The 24037-nt window shown below is 40.5% G+C and overlaps 1 protein-coding gene across 1 annotated transcript; it reads right to left on the bottom strand.

Moving 5' to 3' along the window:
• Positions 1-1365: 1365 nt before the first annotated feature.
• rab1ba (zRAB1B, member RAS oncogene family a) lies at positions 1366-22234 on the bottom strand. Its single transcript, XM_033609124.2, has 6 exons — positions 21920-22234; positions 13131-13203; positions 12888-12983; positions 9744-9839; positions 9276-9407; positions 1366-8505 (listed from the first exon to the last, which is right to left on the bottom strand). The coding sequence occupies exons 1-6, from the start codon at positions 21931-21933 to the stop codon at positions 8311-8313; spliced, it is 606 nt and encodes a 201-aa protein (XP_033465015.1). The 5' UTR covers positions 21934-22234; the 3' UTR covers positions 1366-8310.
• Positions 22235-24037: the final 1803 nt, after the last annotated feature.

Here is a 24037-nt window from a genome sequence, read left to right as displayed (position 1 = left end):
ACCCAAAGGAATCTATTTCTGTCTATTACTTTAATCTATTACTGTATCATTTTCATCTTTCCTTATTGCAAGGTGGACTTCTGATGTGTAACATGTTTCAGAGATTTTTCTGCTCTTGACTCTTGTAGAAAACACAGTACTCTGAAAATGCTTACACTTGACTGATACTGAATATCAGCAAAAAAGTATATTGTTAAGGACTTTACAAAAACTGGGCTTCTTGCTGAAGGGAGGGTAGACAAAGCAGAAAGGGGTTCCAGATTATTATTTTATTTCCTTTTCCCATTTATTTAAAACATAACTAATAAAGATTGTAAAGGTGGGTTTGGCCATATACAGAGCCAGGGGCATAAATATAGACAGTGCAGGCAGTGTTGTTGTATGGGGGCCTGCAGAGAATGGGCCCTTATGAGTGATTGCCACCTTAGAAATATGGTTAATTAAATTCAAAAAGGTGTCATTTGCTAATCTATTTGTCATGTTGTTTTTTTGTAAAATAGTCAGTAGCATCTATAACAAAAGTATCTGCTTATTCTACATAAACTATAAAAGGATTAAATTAAATAAATACTTTCTTATTTTCTTTGGGTTTTTTTGTCATAAACAGCTGCAATGATGATTGCTGGGTAATACATGTTGATGTTGTCCATTATTGAGTCTCTGATTAATCATGTGATGAGATGATGCGAGCACAACAGCTTGCACTAGGGATAGCATGCAGTGGGGCTCATTGTAACTACTGGTGTAATGCACAACATTAACACATTATATTCACAAGTTATCACGATTAACTGGTAAAACAAATTTCAACATATAAAATGCTAAATGCAATATCACTTGCATTTGTAGGAACCTCCTCTTTTCTGTCTGACAGAATAACGTTATTAATATGTTTAATGTGAGCAGAGCAGCGCATCACAACACAAACGGCCTCAATGTACTTTGTAACGCTATTTATTAATTTGGGAAAAATGTGCTCAATATAATATCGTGTATTTATATGTCGATATTTGTTATGGATGGTTCACCAGCATGTTTTAACTGTGCGAGAGCAATGACCTAAGTATCGGCACAAAGAAAATAACCTTACTTTTTAGCCATACTCATTAGAACTCCCTATATAACCAAATCATTCACTCATTCACCACTTACTCGCCACTCCCATGAGTAGGGAGTAGTGAATGAGTGAATGATTTTGGATACAGCCTTAGTCACCACTGGTAAAACCCATTGTGCTGCTTTTTTATGAAGTGAAACACTGGGCCCAGCCTCCTCCCCACTCCCATCTTTTTTGTACAGTCCCTCAGTATTCAGGAACCCATTAAATAAAAACTGTAAGGTAACAACACCAGACCAGCCCTCGTGTTGACGTTGATCTTTTTCATCATTTTATTATATATATATTTATAATATGTACAGAAAAAAAACATGATCAAACTCAGCAGGGAGACAGCACCAAAGTGAACAAGCCAAACAGAAAAAAGACAGAAGGTGAGTGACAGGCGAGCTCCTGCCCGGTGCTTTTTATTAACAAACAACACCTAGTGAGTGCCTTTATTAAGCCATTGAACAGCGATGGATGAGTGTGCAAATGACATGGAAAATACCCCCTTTAACCCAAATGAATACAAAAAAAGTGAACTTAAGAAGAAAAGTCAAGTGTTGTTTCATCAGAATCACATTCATAAGCAAAAGCCCCACCCTGCATGTTTTTAACCCAACCCTCATCAGATTCCCCGCCCTACCCAGTGTCCCTACATACTTCCATGGACGAGACAACATAGTATAGTATTCAATGAATACATTAAAATCAGTAGAATATCAAGACTTGTTGAAAGAAAGATTTTAAAAAAAGAAATCAGTCATCAAATCCCAAAACATCCAGTATGAGCATGTGTGTTTGTGTGTGTGTGTGTAGAGTGTTAAGTTTCAAATGACTGCTTGTTCTGCATCTACTCTATTGAGACTGGCATGATGCCAGGATGTCAATGTGTCCAAAAAGCTCAGGAATGTTACACATGACCCTGCCCTACTCTACTATCACACACATTCTTGTACTTCTATCTTTGTGAGGACCCTCGTTGACATAATGCATCCCCTTGCCCCTTCCCCTACCCTTAACCATCACAACTTAATACCTAACCCCAACATTAACCTACACCTAACTGTAACCTACTTGTACCTTAAAGCAGAATCTTGACCCTCAAAGAGACCTTTGAAGAAGTGCCAAAATGTCCTCACTCTGTTGTTACAAGTTTGTGGTCCTCACTATGCAGTAAGTACAAGAACACACACACACATACACTTACTGCTGTTTCCTTCCCTCCCCCTTAACGTCAGATTTCAGTCCTGCTCAGCAAACTACAGCATTCCAGTTTAGCCAAGCAAGGCTAAAAATATATGAGTGTAAAATTATGCCACACACACACACACACACACACACACACCTCATCTCCAAGTGATGCAAATGTGATCATAAGTAGCTGACGTCACATCAGTACTCTGATCACTCCAGCGTCTCACCAAGCATCAATCAGTGATGAGGCTTCGCAAACAGAAGGCTCAATGTGGACTCATTTCTATTCAGTTTCCAGGAGAACTGTGACGCCGGTGTTGCTGTTTTACCTGAAATGCTGACAGGTTTTTCTTACAGAGAACCAGGAGTGCAACCAAAGCCTGGTTGAGACTCCCTGATCTGAATAGAAGGGCCAGTCAGGGAGGATCTTGAGGAATTCATCAGGTTGCAGTGACATGGTTGTCTGGAGGGGAGAGTTGGGAGTTCATACCCGGTCAGCAAACCACGACCAGTCAGTCCCTGAACCTCCAGATGCCTCCTAATGCAACACAAATGATGAAACTGACCATGGTCTGAAACTGAATGCCAGTAGCTTCTGTTAAGCGTGGATCTCCCTGCTGTGTACGACAGACCACAATAACCGAGACAAATAAAAGGGTGTAGGAGGCCCTAATGCTACTTTAGTACAGAATGTTCAGACTTATACAACAACATCACCATGATTTCCAGTTCTTTGTAAAACAGGGTAAAAAGTTGCGGCTCAGATTGCTGAGGTCTCACAGAATTTTTACTTCAGCGTAGAGGCCCCTCTGTAAGGACAGGGGGATGTTCTTTAACTCACATTCCTTCCAGTTTCCCTGGAGATACGCTGAGACCTAACACAGCTACAAGAAGCTAAGAGCCGCTCAGAGCTCCAGGCGTGGCAACAGCTTCATACCTGTCGCTGATTTCACCGTTACCACACCAACCATTGGCAGTCAGTGACAACCAGCCTGTGTCAGATCCAAACAGAACATCTGATCTGTTCACATAAATGTCTAGATTAGCAACTACTAACTCCAGTTTGTTCAAGTAATTAATGCTGGCTATAAAACCGCAGTATGTTGTGGTACCAGGATTTGGGGTTGAATGTTTTGTCAAATACTTTGATCAGACAGTTTCTGCCTCAACACAATCATGATTCTTTCGATAAGGACAGTGTAAGCTCTGAAAAAAGATGGGACATGATGCTTGACTTCAGATTTTTCTAATGTCAAGAAAGAAATTTCACACTGCAATACAGGTACAAAACTGTGACAGATCATTAATCAGTCCCTCCAGGATTTTGCAGGCTTTTTTTGAGAATGTTGTGTTGTGACCTAAAATGCCTGATTTCATGGCAGCTTTTCAAAAAACCTGCATGTTGCCATGTTTTAAGAAGTTTTTGTGACTGAACCACTGAAGTGAAAAGCGCAGTATTAAACTTAAGTTGAATTTTTTTTTAATTCTCAGTGATCAGAATAAAAACGCCCAACCGGCAGCACTCTACACATAATTCACGCCCAACGCCTTGTCACATTGCTAGTGTTTGTAGCACAATGTAAATACACCGTGCTCCCATTGCAAAGCATTACAAAAATACGCCAGCCTCAGAAAAAACACTTTGGTGCACATAGCCCCTAAAACCGCATTGTTTGTGATTTATACTCTACCATGAATACCACTAACCATGCATATTTAATCCAATGCACCTTAACATTTGCAAAAGATGTGGATCCAGCAGCTTCTGACATGTTAATGTGTTGTCCACACAATTCTGCCATTCTCTGGGTGTGTTTTGTGGTAGAAAAGTGTTTGTGTTCCATGACAGTGTGTACACGGTGCCAAACATTTTACTCATGCTATTGTGCAGAACATCAGGGGATTGCCTTGTGTGGTCTTTAGCAGGCATTTTTGTTTGCTTGTGTTGTCTGCACAACCAGAAACAAGAAAGTGGGTTTGGTGACGTTGCAGAGAACTACAATTGGTTAAAATTGTATCAAAAAGTTGCAGCAATTGGAAAAAATTGCAGGGTTGCACAGAATTCACTGGGATTGGTTGAATTTGTGTTAATTGTTGCAATCGCAACATCCTGGAGGGGCTGATTAGTCACATCTAAACAAGTTCTTGGAGATGCGTCTCAAATTTTCATTGTCTTTCAGTGTCCATGTCCTCATGATAATGGATGTCTTCTATAATGCAGAAACGTCTGTTTAATGACCTGCCGTGCTAAACGGTAAAGCATCAGTATACTTCAAAAGTGCTTGTGGAATCCTTTGACAGCACCTGAAACCCCCTTTTGACACTGTGGAACAACAAATGTCCAGCTTGGTTAATCTGAAGTATACATAACTGTTAATATTTTTTTATAAGGGACTCAAATGTAAAAAGAAGAATTACACGAGTGGCACAAACTGGAACACTAAAGCATCAAATCAGGGACCTGAAATGCACAGGGACATAAAAGACAGGTGTGAACCATGTGTCCAGACGGGACGATCTGAGGGAAGGAACAGCAGCTTCTGTAGGAGCCCACCCCCTCAGCCAACAGACACACCCACACCACATCTCCACCTCAGCTTCATCTGCACACAAGCAAGAATCTAATGGCACGCCGTCACATACTGAACATGAGTTTCAGCTAATTGTACAAGTCATCTCTATCAGAAGTATCAATGAGAAAATAAAAAATAATAAAAGCACAACAATAATAAAACAGTAATTGTAAGATCAATGCAGAATATTGCCAATCACTTCTGTTTACCGAGTGTGTCCCCCTCACTCTTCCTCATCCATCTGCAGTGTTAGCGGCCCTTAGACTGTAATATTTAGTGTCATTCCAGGAGCTCAATGTTTCAGCTTTTAGTCACAACGCTTTCTTTTAGATATGAAATGAAGACAAACACTAACACCATATATTGCAGTTCTCACAAACTCCGCCTCCATCCCAGCTCTGACGTCTATATGTGGAATTAACTGACCTGCCTGTGGTCCTCTTCTATCTCAAATTTTGAGCAGGGAGCATGTTTAAAGAACACCTTGGGTAATGCTTCAGTCAAACTAGCTACAATGTAGATATTTCTCCTGTTTGTGATCTCATTACAGGTTCAGACAAAGGGCCTGGTCACACCAATGGCCAAAACCAATTTATTTTAGTGGAAATGCTGCAAAGTAAATGAGCAAAAAGCTTTCCCATAGTTTAACGTTGGTGAATTTTTGGACACCAATCGCAAATTGGCTTGGCAATTCCGACTTCTGAGGGAGCAGCGGGCAAAATAATCCAAGATGGAGGAGACTCACATTAGCTGTGTTGTGCCATCCACTTGTATACAAACAACCCCCACAAAGAGACACAGTTTGTAGACAGGAGATGATGAAATTGTCTCATGGGTTAAGTGTCAACTAATTGCTATCGAATAAGCTAGCTTGCTTGTTAACTGCAACTAGTTAGAAGTTAGCTCTCCAGCAGTACCGTGGGCGGATTTGCCAATCTGAGGATAGCAAAGGAATGGCCTGCCTTTCTGTGCCTCTGATTGGCTTACCCTGACATTATTACCCTAACCAATCCCACTCCTCTTTCCTAAATCTAACCAATCCAACCAACGAAGGCAACAAGTATTAGCCAATCATAGGGAGCGCAGGGCGGGTCATACCTTCGCTATACTAGGATTCACAAATTTAGGTACAGTAGCTTGCCAACTGGCCCCACAAGTAGTCATTATGTCACCTAGCTTGTTTGGCGAGAATACAAAATAAATCTTGCTTTGCCTGTTCAGCTTGCTTCAGATAAAATGCTTGTCGCATCTCAGAACCCTTTGACGCAGTGCAACTGGGGGACTGCGTCCAGTAATTTTTAGAACTTCAATCTGACAATCATTCTTACTTTATGCAGCAACTGGCTACATGAGAAGTGTTGTGAAAGCAAGCTCTATTTTTTCCATTCTTCACACAAATACTTCTGTCATCCGTATAGAGTACCTTGTCAGGTGTGTTCAGACAGAATGTGAGGCAAAGACATGACTGTGCGAGTTGATGTGTTATAACTTGAGCACAAAATTCATGCTCATCCTGGGCATCATAAAGGAGAGAGACTGTAGGGACATAATTAAGAAATGCCCTTGAGTTCTGAGATCAGTCATTAAGTTGAACACATAAGGCATTTTAGGACCAAACAGTTCTGGGGATTCCTTGAGAGGAAGTGCCCACTGGGGAACTACCCCAAGAACTGAATACCTTAAAAGGCTTTTTTTTATGTTTGCATTCACACCACCAATAGGAGCACTGAAGTTATGTACTGTAAGCTACGTGGGGGTTTGACAACTATGAAAATGTCTTCACACACACGGTCGGTGCGTCCACTTCTAGCTAGCTTACAGCTAGAGGTGACAGTCCCCTGCTGCCCCACCTGCTGGCAGCAGAAAACAGTGCGATTTTAGTGGTACTGAGTAACTGAAAAATTAATGCACTAATGCATGACATAAACAATCCTCAGATGCTGCTTTTATTTGTCATTATTCTACAATTTAAGATCAGTAGCTGGATAGCATGGTTTAAAAAAGGTGAATTAGTGGCACTTGGCTCAAGAGGCCACTATACCAGGGATAACCCCCACACTCTCAATGTCAAGTGCCCAAACTGTGAATGTGATCCCAAGTGGGGCTGATTGCCTGTTGCTCCACTGCAATTTCACTGGCCGTTGGCCAGGTTCTGCTGTCCTCATGTGCTCGTATTTGGCAGAAGTTTGTATTTCTTCTAAAGGAAATAGTAACTGCTGTTCCCCATAACATCAGCACAAATTTGAGAGTCTGCCCTTTAAATTAAAAAATAAAGAATATAAAATTGACTTTGGAAGAAAAACTAAAGGCCTCAGTGCCCACCAGCCACTGAATATTGTTCTGAACCAAACCACTGGTAAGAGAAGATGCTTTTTTTGCTTCCTGTGTGTGTGTTATATTAAGTGGTCAAAAACATCACATTAAAATTATGAAAAATTTTGTAATTTTCTGGTTTAGTATTTGCCCAAAGTCGCTTTATCATTTTTTCCCCACCTAAAATCACCACTGTCTACAGCTAACCCCCCTACAGTTCGTAGGGGGTGTTTCGGGTCAAATTTGTGTGAATGATATAATGTGAAAATTCTCTTTGCCTTCTGTCTGAACACACCTAAAGAAAGTGAGAGTGGCAGCTGAAGAAGAGGACAGATGGAGGGAGTGGAGGCTCACTGAAAGGGTTTTCCCTGGATCTTTATCAATAAATGGCAAAGATGAGTCACTGTTCAGGAACACTTCTTACTGTATACAGAGTGTCGACAGTGTGTGACTCAGGCACACTGTAGCACCTGTGTGTGCATGTGTGTGTGTGTTTATGCATGTAAATAATTCCATGGATGGGCTGGGGCAAGGCTGGGGGAGGCCCTAAGATGAGATCAGCAAAGACAGACAGCCTGAGGAGAAGTGTTTGGCCAAAAGGCTTAAATCTCTTTAACCTCTACCACCCCACTACAGTGTGTTTGTGTGTGTGTGTGTGTGTGTGTGTGTGTGTGTTTGTGTGTGTGTTGAGAGATAAGCTCACTGGTATCTAAACCTAATCTTCCACTGCCTCCATTCCACTCTAAATCAATACCAATCTTCCTCCGTATCTGTTTTCTTTCTGTCCTCTTGGCAGAAAGTAAAAGTTGCTTCGCTGTCTGTTTCTGTCCCTCCCTCACACACTGGTTGCTCTCCTCTCTCAGTTGTTTGGGTGTACAAACCCTTGTAAAGTTTTCTGATGTTAACACTCCTACAGTTTACTCCTCTGTTTGGCCAACCATCCCTGGATGTCCAGGCGGGCTGATAGAAGGGGAGTCAGGGAGGCGGTGTGGGTTACAGGCTGTTATGGAGGAATGGTGAGGTGCAGGAGTGGCAGAGAAGATGGGAGGGAACACAAAAGGAGAAGAAGGGGAGATTTCAGTGGAGATGGTGGAGGTGATGGTCAGGTTGGTGAGGTCGAGGGGTCTTTTAACAGCAGCCCCCTCCAGACTGCCTGACGGGGGTGCTCTCGATTTTCAAGTTGGGCTTGTCGCCGCCGGCAGTTGCCCCGGGGCCCATGCGCTTCTTGATCTCTGCGGCCATGGTCATGAAAGCCTGCTCAACGTTGGTGGCATTCTTGGCGCTTGTCTCCAGGAAGGGGATAGCCAAAGAATCAGCAAACTCCTGCCAGGAAAGAGGGAAACATATGGTGAAACTGTGCACTCATAACACTGACGCCTGAAATATCAAAGAAAAACACCATATCTATTTGGTATAAATGACTGGAAATGTTTGTTGTATATCATTGTAAACTTTGGGGTTTGGACTGTTGGTTGGAGAAGACCAGACATTTGAAGATGTCAACTTGGGATTTACAAAGTTGTGTTGGGAATTTCTCATTATTTTCTGACATTTTACAAACCGAAAGATAAATGAATTAAATGAGTAAATAATCGTATAATACGATAGTGTAATGAATGGCTGACCGATTTTAAAACACTTCAGTTATTTTTTATAAAATAGATTTCTTTATTTCCTTGGCACAAAAGGGGAACAGATAAGAACAAAAACTAAATAAACAACAACAACAACAGCAACAAAATTCTCTATCGCCTTTTGGCCAAATCATTTTAAACATCAATATCAGTCTAAAATTTCACAATCAATGCATCCCTAATTGTGCGTTAATCAAAGGCTGATATATCTTCCTCCTGTTCCTTCGTTTGTATGATCACACACTGTAGTTTATTCTGATTCAATCCAACATACATTGTCCTGCTGCCACAAATACTCCTTAGAGCACCATATGTGGATTAATCTGCTGCTGTAAATATTAAAAATGTCATTAATAAATATTCCTTTAAGTTACCAATAACTTGTCAGAAGAATTGTATGAAATGTGCACCCCCACAATAAGATCAAAAATACACATGCATGCATAAAAACCACCTTACCTTGGCCGTTGTGTAGTCCACTACCTTCTTAGTGGTCAGGTCGCACTTGTTGCCCACCAGAAGCTTGTTGACGTTTTCGCTGGCATAGCGGTCGATTTCCTGAAGCCACTGCTTCACATTGTTATAGGACTCCTGCACAATAACAAGAATATGAGCATGGCAAACACTGAAGATAACTGCTGGTGAGGTACACAGTGTTCATATCAATGTGACTAACATACCAAATGCATGCTTGTGTGTTGAATCAAATGATGGCGTTTAGTAGTCAATTATTGAAAAGTGTAGAAAAAAAAAAAGTATCCTTCGAATGAAATGTTACATTTTCATGAAAAGCTGAAAGTTAAAACTTGAACAGGTTTGGTACTGAACCTCAAAATATTTGAGGACTTTATGTATACTTAGTAAAGTAACAAAACTAAACAATATAATCATAAAGTACTGGACTGATGAGCGTAGACAGCTACCCACCTGATCTGTCACATCATATACAACTATGATGCCGTGGGCACCGCGGTAGTAACTGGAGGTGATGGTACGAAACCTCTCCTGACCTGCAGTGTCCCACTGACAGAGACAAAGAGACAGAAAATGAGAATGGGGGAAAAACGATTTGACATCAGTCAACAAAATACAATTTCAAAAAAATCTGAATGAATGAATTAAAACCTTCTAGAACAATTCCTTCCTTAAAACCCAAGAGACAATCAGACAATCTCACGCACTGTTTGTTTCACCTTATGGAGCAGTAGGGTTTAGAGCTGTGAGAGATGGAGCAGGATATACCATATACATGTGAAGTGTGAGATTAAACCTGTTCTGGAAGCAGTGAAAGTAAATGACAAAACTGAAGCGGTTGGAAATAATTAGTGGATGTAGGCAAAAGAAAACTTGAGAGCAGCAGAGTGGTAAGTATGACACCACTCTGCTGCTGTAATGATGAAATTAAGTCACACTGAATTTATTTACCATATTTAATTACAAGCTAATAAGAGTACAGCTAATGTCACCCACCTGAATGTTTTTATTAGCAACCTTTCTTTGGTGGCGCCTGTGTATCTGAAAGCTGCCTTTTACTTGAGAGAGAACAGTTTTTCATTCAAAGTATTTATAGATAAGGAAAAAATTGATATGCTTTGATGTAGTTCACTGTGAAGCTGCCTCCCTGACCAGGTCTATGGAAGATTCAGCCAGCACTATCAGCTCTGTTTCTGTGCCTGTGAAGGACACAGAGAATTCAGCTGTGGTTTTTTCCTGTCATCCATGTTTTGAAGAGAATATTCCTCAACTTCTGCTTTGAACTCATGGGAACATACACGTCATCTGGAAATTTGATTAACTAAATTCAGTTTGGTGAAAGCTAAGCCACAATAGCACATCATGCTTAATGGCACAGGTCTTTCATCGCCAAGTTGGACTTTTTTTTTAGACTCCATGTAAAAACCCTGTGGTTTCCTCGACTGTTCTAACAGCAACATAAAGATTTTGTTAATCTAAATAAACAATACACATAAAGGCCTACCACGGTAAGTACTACTGTTGGACGATAAACTGTCACAGGAATAATTGCAATAAATTATATTATTGTTGTTTAGCCTTTCAAACAGCAATGGATTTTAATTCTTGAGAATATTTAGACATTGAAAATGGATTATGAAAAAATATTAAATGTATTTTTAAAAAGTAATTAACACCTGTTAATTTACACAAAAGTACATATTATAGTACATTTAGAAGAGTAGCTCAGAAGTACTAATATTTAGACTAAATACAAAACTTAGCCTCCAAAAAACAAGACCAAGTGATGCCATTTGCAATAAATCAAAATGCTAATCAAAGCTCTGGGAACACCGCAGGTATCTCCACAATCCAGTCGGTGTGCTGCAGTTGTTGTTGGAATGTAAAACTACAAAAGACTGACTCATTGGCTGCCAGGGGGGATGGCAAGCATACGACAATCAGGACTGCGAGTATTCGATTCCAAAAGTGCACCTGCAGGCTACCGGTAAGCTACACTGTGTCAGCTTTGAAGGGTTTTATTTCCTTTGGACTTGGACAATGAATTTTAGCTCATTGCCATGGGTTGGCAAGCCAAGGACTATCGGGACTGTGCCTCTTCCACTCCAGAAGAGCATTTGCAGGCTACATTGTGTTGACTTTGAAGTGTTTATTTTTATTCAGACTTACTGAAGTAGGCAGGGTGGAGAGGAAAAAAGGGACAATCGCTGCTGCCAAGTCTTATGATGATCAAGAAAACCCTGCTGTTTATTTTAACATTAGAGGTGTGCCATATTGTATTGTTCACAATAATACCGGTGTAATTTTTTTATATGATATGAAAAATTCATATTGTGGCACTGACAATATTTCAACTTGTTGACACTGATGTCATACTGTTACCCACAGCAACAAAAAGCACGGCTGAGAGCAAAATTATTACCTACTCCATGGTTGTGCCAAAAAGAGGAGCAGCTTCAGTAGTGTGAAATAAACTGTGGCGTCCTTAATGTTTTATGAACAGCCCTGGACTTCTCAGACTCTTTTAGTGACTTACCGCTCAGAGGGAACTCATTCAGCGGCTCCTCTGGCAGCAGCTCAGTGTCTCTCCCTCTCCTCTCTCGCCGTGCGTACACGGGAGTTGGTTTTCGGCAAGAGAGTTTGTCATAAACCTTTGGTAATGTAAACCTATGTGATACTAGGGGCTCCACAAAAAACTCCATATGTGAATGTGTGATAGTTGTGGTATCATAGCAGCCTGTCACAGGTTACAGCATGATGATTAGAGGAGAAATGGCAGAGCATAAAAGGTCCAGGTGGAAAAAACACATCTCAATCATTTAGGATTTTGCTAATATAAGGAAATTACCTTTTGATATAGATCCCAGGGGACATTTTGCACCATAGAGTACTGGGTTTTAATTTTGAGTTTTGAGATCTGCATTCTGCACAATAAATGCTCTAAAAAATATATTATATCTTTGCTTTTGTTGTTGTTGGGTTTTTTTTAATCAATTTAGCTTTGCTAAGGGACTACAAAACCCATTCAGAAACACTTCTATTATAACTTTTACACTTAAATTTATACCGCGATATATACCATTACCGTGAAGGGATTTGATTTATACCGTGATATAAATTTTAGGTCATACCGCCCAGCCCTACTCACAAGGTTAACAGTTAAAGCAATGGAAAGTTCCCATACTGGGTGTTTGATTTCTGCAGTTAGAATTGACTAAATGGCAGCTGAATACCAAAAAGAACACTGACAGTAAATCCATTGATCTCCAGTTGTATTTACAGTGATCCATAATAGCAAAGAAATACAACTACACTGTGCAATGTACTTTTCATTTTGTGTGTATATGTATAAGCAGAGCTACTATACTGTCTGCTTAACAACCTGGACATCTCCAGGGCGGCATAGCCTGTACCATTAACTAAAACAAGATCCAGTTACAGCTTGGTCTGAATGCAAAACGTGTACACACACACACACACAGCACACTGTGTTTTGATAACAATGGCTGGATCTAAGCCCAAGCTCAGGTGAGAGTTACAAAGGGTGTTCTGTGTGTGTGTTTCTGTGTATGTGTTTCTCTGTGTGTGTGTACTCACAATCTGCAGTTTGATGGTCTTGCCATCCAGCTCAATGGTGCGGATCTTAAAGTCCACTCCGATGGTGCTGATGTAGCTCTCTGTGTAGGTGTCGTCCTGCAGAGAGGGAGGCAGATAGTTGGAGAGTGCAGGACAGGGTTAGGCCAACAGCACAATGAGGACAGACTGAAGGTTGCGGCTGGAACTGAGACATTTCGAGGTAATGGAAAAACATGTTTTAGAGGGGGAGACAAAAGTACTTACAGCAAAGCGCAGCAGGAGGCAGGACTTTCCTACTCCAGAGTCTCCAATGAGCAGAAGCTTGAACAGATAGTCACTGAAAGAAAAACAATCCAGGTTAGAAGAGGGAGCACATTTCTAACCTCAGTGCACGTACAATATCTCTGTGCTGACTGTGTAAAACAATGACTGAAACCATTCTCCTGAGACGCACTGTTCTCAGATCACACTGGGATGGGATTTTTCAAAACAAGCACCAATAACGATGCCTCAGTGTCAGTGCAGATACCTGAACAACATTATATTTGTTGAGTATAAACATTTTTTTTTTTCTTATTGTGATTACATTTCATATAAAGACCAAAACCAACACCTTAGTTTGTCTCTCAGTACTTTCTGACTTTCACACCCTGTCTATGGCTCTCTATGGAGCCCCCAAGGGTAAGGAGATTTTTGATTTTGCATTCCCTCGCAATATGTTTTGCAATTATGCCATATGTCTACTTCCGCTCAGCTGCTCCCAGCACCATGTCCAAGTATAGATCAGCTCATTGAACTTCACTTTGATCTGGGTATTAAGCATGCTGATAAAGTACTGCTGCTCAATGGGCATGGTTATATAATTAGTGAAAGTAAACTTGAACAAATTCTTAGATCACAGTGGCTGCTACCAAAACTCATGCATTGAAACTACATGCTTGTGGGCTACTGTTAGTTACAAATGCAGCAATAATGGGACAACTCACTCAGGAGCACATAGTGAAACACAGAAACAGGCATTCAACGGGGGGCAAAAATGACAGAGCTAACATATATATTCAACGCTACCTTATACTCCCGACATAAAAGACAATAACTTATAAAGCAGCGCTGCAAATACACTTGAGTTAAAATGAGATCTTAATGCTATCTTGCCAGAGTGACAACAAAAATGTTGCCTGTATTTATACTAGGGCTGGGTTAAAATAATTGATCTATCAGACTCAAATCAATCATCATTTGAATGACCCGATATTGATTCTGAAAATTTGAGATCAATCTTTTAATATATGTTTTTTTTCCCCATAGATGTGTGAAGCTTTAACCCCGTTAATTTTTCCGGTAGTATACGGGCCTCTGTCTTAAATTATTAGCAACCGTGATATTGAGAAGCTCTGACATTACCGGTTCTTTTCTCTGTAACTGTCTGCTTGCTTTTTTATGTTTCCGTATAATTTATAATCATGCTGCAGCCGCCACTCCTCCTGCTGTCTGTGTGTCTGGACTTCTGTGCCACTTTCACACACACACACACAAACACACAAATACGAAGGGGAGATGCTGCCGTGGAGACAGATAAGTGAAGATAACTTGAGCTGATGACAACTACACTTATTTCTGTAAGTGCAATAAAATCTACATGAGGAAAAAGTCATACATGATCAATATACCTGATCAGCAACCTGTAAAGATGTAGAACAGAAACATTTCAATCTGCTCTGTCCACAGTCTCTCATCCACTGCTGCAAACATTATGTTATAAACAGGCACATAGTGTTCTCAAGCTAAAAGCAGATTGTTACTTACAATCTGAAACAACAACTGTTTATATCTAACGGTTTAGCTTAGTTTGCCACGTATCTTAACATTAACCAATGGTAATGTGGCAGTGACTCTCCTCAGCAGCAGAGAGGACAGGAGGACTGATACTGATACTGACTGATGTCTGTGTTCTTCATTCTTTCTTAACCTCACTCAGTATAGAGTGTGCCAGGGCTGACGTCAAAACCCGGAAGTTTAGAATGGCGCTGGTTCCTGGAAGAGAAAGTGAATGTGATTTTTGCAATGCGTTTTGGATTATGTCAGAAAATAAGCTCTGTGGCTAACACAAGTTTATGATACTTACAGGTTTTGTTTAGTGAGATAATCTTCACATACAAACACCTTTCATACCGCATTTGAAGCTTAAATGCGATCGCCAGAAGTAAAAAGCTAACGTTAGCCTTTAACGGACTACATGACTACTCCATGGTCGCGTGACTCTTGACGTCACTGCCACTAAGCTTTCAACTGATTTCAGCCGCTTTATTTTAAGAACATTGTATAATGGGGAAATCGGACTGTTTAAGCTGAATAAGAAGCTGTAATGGCGGACTGCCAGCACTCTCGCCTGTTCGGGGGTAATGACGTTTACTGTCCCCGACAGGGTTTGTAGTCGTATTGAGCAACTTGTTAGCAACCGCCTTTTTTACGACACGTAAAAGCTTCAAAATTCACAAGTAGGGTATTTACTGACGTGTTTTATGTCGTAGAACAAAACCTGAAACTCGCTTAAGCTTTTGTTAACCACAGACCTTATTTGAGGCATTTTACCAAAATCCCATTCAAAAAACGTATTGACTTTTAGACGAGAGAACCGGAAGTGCTAAAAGCGCTAACGGAGTTCCGGGTTTACTGGCACACTCTATTGTGATGTCAGGAATGTGATTTATTTTACTGACATTTTAGATTTGTTTCCAGTGAGATATTGAGCTTATATTGTGACTTTGTCATTTTAATATTCCCGTTGCTGCTGTAGAAACAACATTTAGTTATAAAATATTCAGTTTAATCCTGTTCTGAATTTTATCTTTTTTAAAAAAAAAAATCCTTGTAAAATTTACAGTATTAGCTCCCTGAGGATGTCTTTTACATTCTAGCAAAAACTGGTATTGTAACTGAAATATCCTCAATCCAATCAATATTGAATCAAACTGAATCGGATATCGAATCAAATCGAGACATCGTGAATCAAAATGGAAAGTTTGCTATCAAACACTGCCATTTGCAACTTATGCAGTGAAACTGCAAAGGAATGCAAAAGTATTGTGAGAAAATGTAAAACATATTGCGAGGGAATGCAAAATATATTGTAAGGGAACCCCCCTCTGATGTGACCCTTCATGGGGTCCGTAGCGCCCCAAGCTCATTCGTTCTAACTGAAGATGCTATGGTTAAAAACAGCCCACAAATATATAGCTACATATTTAAGACAGTCTTAGTAATTTCCTTTAACAGCTTCCCACTAGAGTTTTTCAGCAAACATTATTCAAACAGGAACAAATAGTGCATTTGCTGGGGACTATTTTCAGGGGTGGATTAATCCACATTTGGCGCTCTAGTAACTGCCATCAGAACTGTATATGGGAATAAACTACTGTGTGTGTGTGTGTGTGTGTTCATTGTTATTAAGGAACATGTCACCCAGTGCAACTGTGGGGCTCACTGATGTGTTTTTAACAGTTTTTGGACAACAGTAGAGCTCTGTGGCACAAAGGAACATGAATTGTGACACACACACACTACTTGTTAGGAAACCTTCATTGTTGGTTTGGGTTTTATTGTATGACTTCTTAACAATAATAAATATATAGGGTATCAACCCCAAAGCTCGAGGTTTACTGTCACCTTGTTTATGCTAATTCAATAAGCATTTTGTTTGTGATTATGCATCATAGCAACTGAGCAGACATGATGAGGACGCTATGATCGGTCCTGATTTATTACCTGATCTTGAGGGCCTGTCATGAAAAGGGTGTCAGAATCTAATTTCAAGCAGGGACTGTGCCAATAACAATTACTGATCCAACACAGTTCTCTTTTTGGCAAATTTCCACAGATTACAGTATGGAACTCACTGGAATTATTTTATGTACGATAAAATGACACTAATCCAGCAGATTGGATCAGTGCATCTCTAGTTTCAAGAGACAGCATTTATCAGTCTAGTGCTTTTATTACAGATGTCTAGCTTAAGTTTTGCCCCTGATCCCAATACTGAGTCTGATCCAACACTTAGACTTACCTAAATGTTGATTTCATATGTATCACACTGAAATAACATCTTATTTTTCACAAGCTACTCAATACTAAATACTGAAAGCCCTGGTTCAAAACAAATTACAGTTATATTCTTGGATTTAATGGTTGATATGACATGAATGAAAGTTTAACTGAGAGAAAATGACTCCTCAAACTGCAGCTGATCATTTTACTTGAGACACCGTATCATTCTGTTGGAGTTGAAAAGACAGAGACACTCTGTCCACTTATGATTTTAGGTTCTCTGGCCAAGATCAGACACCGGCTACTGAGAACACTTTAAAAGGACAACCGCCAAGGTTCATTTTGTTCTGTCATCAAGTCAGTCACTTAATTTAAAAACAATTAGTGACAGCTAATATAATCTGCCAACCATGTCATTTAACATTTTAACCAGTTAAAGTGAAGGTCAGTGCTGTAAAAAGTACAGTACAGAAAGGACTGGATTTAAATCTGCCTTATTTTAGCTATTTAAAATTTGCCTCAATCAGCCCCAATATCAATTCTTAGAATGCCTTTGGGAGACGGCTACCTTTTATGTTGTGTTTTGTAAAATAGTTGGTGTTTTGAAAGAAAACAAAATTCCTTTCTTAAAGATATAAAATGTAAATTTTCTGCATTAAAATGTCTAAAAACTATTTTTCACAATTTCAAAATAATATACTTCGTAGAGTTGTGTAGTTACATTATCCCATATTTTTCCAACAATGTTCAAACCCTGAAAAGTCTGTAATTTTGATCAAGGACACGGTCCCTGTTATTTGGTCACCATCCCGTCAGTGGCATCATATCTCTTTTGCGCATGTCTTAGGGTTGTGGTCGTCTGTAAGAAGCTCAGAACAAATGAACACTTTGCACATTTAAGCTATTTCAATTCTGGTGCATCGGAGATTGATGAGATGGACACTATTTGCAGACAAACACCCACACACTATCTAAAGGCCTTGACACACAAAGCCGACGGTCAGCCAATGGTCAAAGTTGTGCTGTTGGTGAGCGTCTGCCTCAACCGTCAGTGCGGTGCGTCCTGCACCATTAGCCCTCGTCAGTACTATTCAGCTTCTTTTCTGCCGATTCAGTATGTTGAATTTAGCATGTTAAATCAACACAGCTGATTCTGTCAGTGAATGAAATTACTCTGATTGGCAGTTCAGCTCAACGAGAAGAAGGATGGAAGTGAGAAATGTGAACAGAGACAAAGTCGAGAGGGAATGAGGTCAAAATGATGTTGTTATATGAGGTAAGAATCATTTTTCTTTAGCCAATGAGCTCTTTAGCAGAAACATTTCCTAATGGCTTGTGTTATTACTTGCTGGCGCATGGATAATATTCTCTGTTCTTTCAACAGTGGATTTTGTTGTTAATGTGCTAACTGGCTAACTAGCGTCAAGATGTTCTTCTGGGTCCCCTTTTTAAATGACGCTTACAGACAACCATCATCTGTTGGTATGGAGGGGTACGCCCTCTCACACAGGGGCAGAACATACATGCTTGCTGGCTGTCAGTTTAGTGCATTTATGTGCAACTTTTTGGTCGACTCTGCAAAGTGAGACGACACAGCAGGGGCTTAGTGTTATTGCGACATTTCTGTCACTAGATCTTCACCGGGCAAAGCCTGAACTCATCAAGCCCCTGATGAGATTGACGAGTTCCTTTGGCCCCTGCCATGCCAAACAGGGCCAAAGAAACACGGATTTTAACATGAAACTGCTTTATTCAGTATTTTTACCAGTTTTAATAATCTAATCCGTATGTTTCTGGAGAGGAAGAGACCTCTGTGGATAATTCAGCTCCCAGTAATAACCTCCTCAACATTTGGATGTGAAGTTATCAGAGAAAGAAGGTAAGCACACATTAGCACGTACTAGGCTAGCAGCCACTCTGCAATGCAATGATGATTTTTAACATTAAACTGGTTTATTTGTGTTTGAAATCACCAGAACCATTTGTTTTGGAGAGGAAGAGACCTCTGCAGATAATTTGGCTCCCAGTTAAAATCTCCTCAACATGAACACTGACGGAATCCTTTTGGGGAAATACTGAGTACAATAACGGCAGTGTTCTATCTTGAGAGATCCCTGGTGGCAAAAAACTACATAATGTATGTTAGAGGTCCACTTAATGGCTTTGTCTGGAGCTTTCAACTGCATCCCACTGCCCTCTTCATCAGAGAGCTTCCACCCAGAAGCTCCAGAGAAAGCTAGTGAGACAACCTTGAGTACAGATTTTTTTTCTTTTCTGGCCAACTACTGTTTGCAGGTCAAAGATAAAGTAATTTCTAAGGCCAAAGAATGGGAGGAATGGGAGGGTTAACAGGGCCAAAGCACACACTTGTGCCGTGGGGCCCTTCGGCAGGTTAATCCGGCCCTGGAATTAGGACTGGGTATCATCTGAAACTTGTTTAGTGGCCATTCCTGACCTCCACCTGACCTAATTTTTAAGAACAGAAATGTTGTTTATGTTTTCTGTTGAGGTTTGATACTCACTCCTGCTACCAGCAGGTTCTCCCAAAACGATGGAACAACATCCCCCACCCACTCCCTGAGAGGAAAACATCACATGAATTTGATACAGCACAGACAGCTGTAGAGAATTGCCCAATGCCACTGCTATTCTTGTGTCATAGGAAACTGAGACCTGTCGTGTATCTCACAAACACTGGATGCAACAGCACTGTTGCAATCAACCCAGTTCACATTTCTACATGGCTACAGCTTCTGTTGATGTGGACTGACACTGAGGATCACCAGGACGGGTCAGTCAGTTATTATTCAGAAAGACCATCTTAATATATTTATACTGAGTGATATGAAAAAGGCAATTACACCAAACCTGCCAGCTAATAGTCACTGTGGTAACGTTAATAACTTTTAATGACAGATAAATAGGGCAGTGTGTATCATTTGAAACTTTTCAATACTATTGCCGAAAGTAACTTAGTTTTGGTTGATACACAAAGTTTACATTTTCTTACTCTGAGGAACATGAACTGGTTTTTCTACAAAAGCCTTTGCTCTTTGCGGTACCAGTCACCTATGTGGAAATATTGGTATGAGTGCCTTTTTTAAATCTATCTGTGTGTATGTCTTTTAAATGGACCTTGAGTCTATGAAATAAAGTTGACTGATTGATTGATTGATTGATTGTTCATTTAATAAAAGAAACCAAAGTTCTCAAATTCTGTCCAAAATCAAAACACTATACAAGAACACATAGAAAGTCTGAAATTGGCAATATCATAATTTAAATCCAGAACTATTTATTAATAGGATATGTAAACAAGATCATGAATCTGACATGAGATTTACCCTAATATTCCCCGAATAGTCTGAATTTGATACAAGTCATGTCAACAGCACATTCAGTTTGGATATTCTGAATTTGGCTTTATTCCCAATGTAGCATCTTCCAATTAAGTGGCTTAGTGGTTAGAGCAGGCGCCTCAACAAGGCTGTTGCCACTGCAGCCCAGGTTCCACTGCAGCTTGTGGCCCTTTGCTGCATGTCACTCCACCCCCGCCCCTTTCACACTTGACTCTCCTATCAATTAAAGGCAAAAGCTGCCCCCCCCCCCCCAAAAAAAAAGACGTATTGTTCAGGGTTTAGGAGCGTTCTTTGACAGTACAGCGCATACGTGTTATGTGTCTCTGGCCTGTTCATGGTCAACTCTGTGTGTTGTCATCAATTTATACAGTTTCTGTCTGTAAGTGGTGTAATTTTGTTGAGCAAAATAAACACAAAATGCAACCTGCCCCTCCCATAAGCCAAAATTAAATAAAAAGTCCCTTTCCAGTGCTTAAAATATTATTTGACATGCCTCCCCCTTTTTGCACCTCCCCTTCAAAAGTAACGAACAGTCCCTTACCATGACCAAGAGATATTATGGTAGGCAATATTAAGGCATATCTAACAGGAGACTAGGTTATACAGTGTGTGTAAACATACAGGGGAATAAATGTTGTCTGCTAAGGGTGTGGAGGTGTTAGCCAAGCTAGTTAGACTGGGTTCCATGAGGATTCAACTGTCGGCTCCCGGACAGCCGCTGTTATAGCGAGACGTCTCAGCACCGACCGAGAGATTCGGTGACAGGCCGGGTGTCCTCTCATTTCAGGGCTGCAGGTCAGCCGTTAAACATCTGTTACATGCCATATCATCTAGCGTTAGCCCCAACACGCTCCGCATACGAGAGAAACCAGTTTGGTCATCTTAGCCCAATTAAATTAACACACATAGCAGGTACAGCAGCATTCCAGATCACTACCTGGTAAACATGTTTTAATGTTGGCACCTACCAAATAGTTAGACGTAAATACATCTATATTTAAATGCCAACAGTTAACTCTGCTCACAAGCCTCGTAGTAAATGGGAAGCCATTCTAATAGCTGTTGTTTTTTTACAAAAATAGAGACCGATATGATGTATTTGTGGCGCATTTACAGTGCCGATCGTTGTGTTGTGTGTACTGCCCATTAAGTCGACACCTTAATGTGTGTCCCAATGGAAGAAAACAACAGGCTAGGCTGTCCTGAGGCTACAGGTCAGCCATTCCACATCCACGTTACTCCATTACTTCATGTAACGTTATTGTCAAGCTAACGTTTTCATTCTTGTTTGTGGACTGAAGTATGGCAGCGTTCCCTCCGCATGATTTTTACTCTAGTTTCACACACTGGAACTGTTCATTTGTCTCGTGAAAGGTCGCGTGCCACAGTCGACACGGTGAGGCACGAGCAAACTGTCAGCTGACGTTTAAAGAAAACACGTTCGCGAGACTGACACATTAAAGAAGCTGTCCGCGCCCTGTTCACGAGAGCCAGCTAGCTGGTGTTTGACAATACATTTAATGCCAAAACAATTAGCCCGGATCATTTATAAAAGGTTACACCATAAACCACATATCATAATGAATCCTGACAGAACACAACAGTGGCTGCCTTACAATGGAGTGCGTTTAATGTAACGTTCAAACTCACTATTCGGGATTCATGGTTTCACTCTGGATGTGTTTTTCTGTCGGCGACTCGACTCTTCCTTCCTACTCCGGTAAAAAGATGACTTGTAGGTCCGGGTATCCGAGGCACTTAGATGGCTGTTTTACAGTCTACGTTACTGTCCCGTGGTCGTTCCGCTGTATTCGACCTTTAATGTTTCATATGTCCTTGATTCTAAGGGACATATCCCTGTTTCCTCAGGTTAGGCTGTTGTATTTTACTCCTATTTTCTGCCTTTCTGTGTCCGTTGCTTGCTAGAGGCTCAAGATGGCTGCGCAGGTGCGGTAGTGACGTGAGGTGACGTGTCACTACTCAGAAATCAGGATGAATCGAGAAGTAGAGCGGTGCTGGGACTTGGAGTTTATCATGAAAAGTGAGTTCCAAAGAACAGCTTCAGACTATACAATAGCCTACACTCATTGAGAACTTTCTTTTTCACAGCAAAAGGTCTAAACATTTTTTCAGCAGCTGCGAGGACTGGGTAATGTCAACAAAAACAATACTGTCCTGATAATCAAAGATCAACTCAATATCATTTTGCTAATATTGGCTATTCACTGAAGTAGTTAAAATCACATGTTTTATTTCCACCATGAATTCAAGAGTGCAGCTATGCAGTGGTGTTGCCAAAAGCCATGAACAATCCCATACAGGGTTCATTTTTCAGCCTATTTACTACCCACATGGACCCCACATACAATGCTGGCTATCACCTGGTAAAAATAATTGGAGACTGACATTACTGTCCTCATGAGGCTGTGGCGCACTCATTTGTTAGGCTAGGGAAGGGAGCTAAATAGAGTGGTGGAGGAATGATTCTCAAAACCAGGAAATTAGTCAGCAATTTTACACTCCTGGTAACCTCAGGTGTGTCTCAAATTGCATACCTCTGTTAATACACTTTAATGTAGTACACTATGTGCTTCTTGTGTAGTGCACTAATCTCAGCAGGGTTGTTTCAAATTGCGCACTGCCATTTTGCACTTATCAGAAATGTCAGCAGCATTTCTTTTCTTTTTTTTTTAACCACGTCTTCGTCTTTGTCTTCTTTTTAAACAGTGAATTGCAAACGGACATAGGCAATTATCACCAACATCTGACCGCTATCACAGACCACACATAAACCAAACTTATGTCACAACGGCAACACTAATGAAAATGTGCTGCCTTAGCTAGAAGCAAGTTAGCTAGCTTGCAAATGCAAGCACTTGCATTATTGTTTGCAGTACCAAATCATTACAAACTCAGCAAACATCTTACTATCTTGCTATATAATGACAAAAACTGTCTGTATGTCTGTGGATGTGTCTGTGTGTCTGTTCCACGTTTTTCTCCTCACTGACTTGGTCAATCCATGTGAAATTTGGCACAGTGGTAAAGGGTCATGGGAGGATGCGAATGAAGCAATATTACATCAATGGGCCAAAGGGGGGCGCTATAGCAACCAGTTGAAATGGCAAACTTTGAATGGGCATATCTCATGCCCTGTATGTCATAGAGACATGAAACTTTGCATAGAGATGAGATGCCTCTCCTCATGAGGAACAAATTTGCCTTAAAATCGATCTCTTCCTAGGAAGTTTGACCAATCTGCATGAAACCCAGTGAACATAATCTAAGGACCAATATCTAAAGTTCCCTCTTGGCAAAAGTTGGAAACTTACTAACACTGAGCTTCTATAAGGCAATGAATATTGTGGAGGACGTGGCTCATCACATAAAGGTGTATAACATCTCAAGGGTTTCACCGATCAACACCCAACTTTGTAGCCATATGACCACACATAATCTGAGGGGACCCCTCCATTATTGACCCAATCAAACAAAATGGGGCGCTAGAGAGCTAATTTCTTATCTAGGCCTAACTGCCATATCAATTTTTACTAAACTTGGTAGATATGTAGAACAGGACGTCTCAAGGTGACTGGAGAAATTTAACTCTAATTGGCAACTGGGTGGTGCTATAACAACAGAAAAATGCTTAATAATGTCTAAAATTGACCAATTGCTGTGGCTCCCCCTGTGGCCAAATGTTTTGGGGGGGGTTCTAATTTTTGGTATGACTAAGTCATGGTATAGTATGCTGTACATAATCACGGA

The sequence above is a fragment of the Epinephelus lanceolatus genome, chromosome 22 (genome assembly GCF_041903045.1).
Source record: "Epinephelus lanceolatus isolate andai-2023 chromosome 22, ASM4190304v1, whole genome shotgun sequence".
NCBI lineage: Eukaryota > Metazoa > Chordata > Actinopteri > Perciformes > Serranidae > Epinephelus > Epinephelus lanceolatus.
Note: the sequence above shows the minus strand (reverse complement) of the source record. Positions and strands in the feature narration are given on the sequence as shown.

Bases quoted from the DNA above. Each gene is read 5' to 3' on its own strand.
- rab1ba (XM_033609124.2), bottom strand. The intron at 12,984-13,130 runs GTAAGTACTTTT...CCCTCTCTGCAG, and splicing joins GCCTCCTGCTGCGCTTTGCT to GACGACACCTACACAGAGAG. The intron at 9,408-9,743 runs GTGGGTAGCTGT...GTTATTGTGCAG, and splicing joins TATATGATGTGACAGATCAG to GAGTCCTATAACAATGTGAA.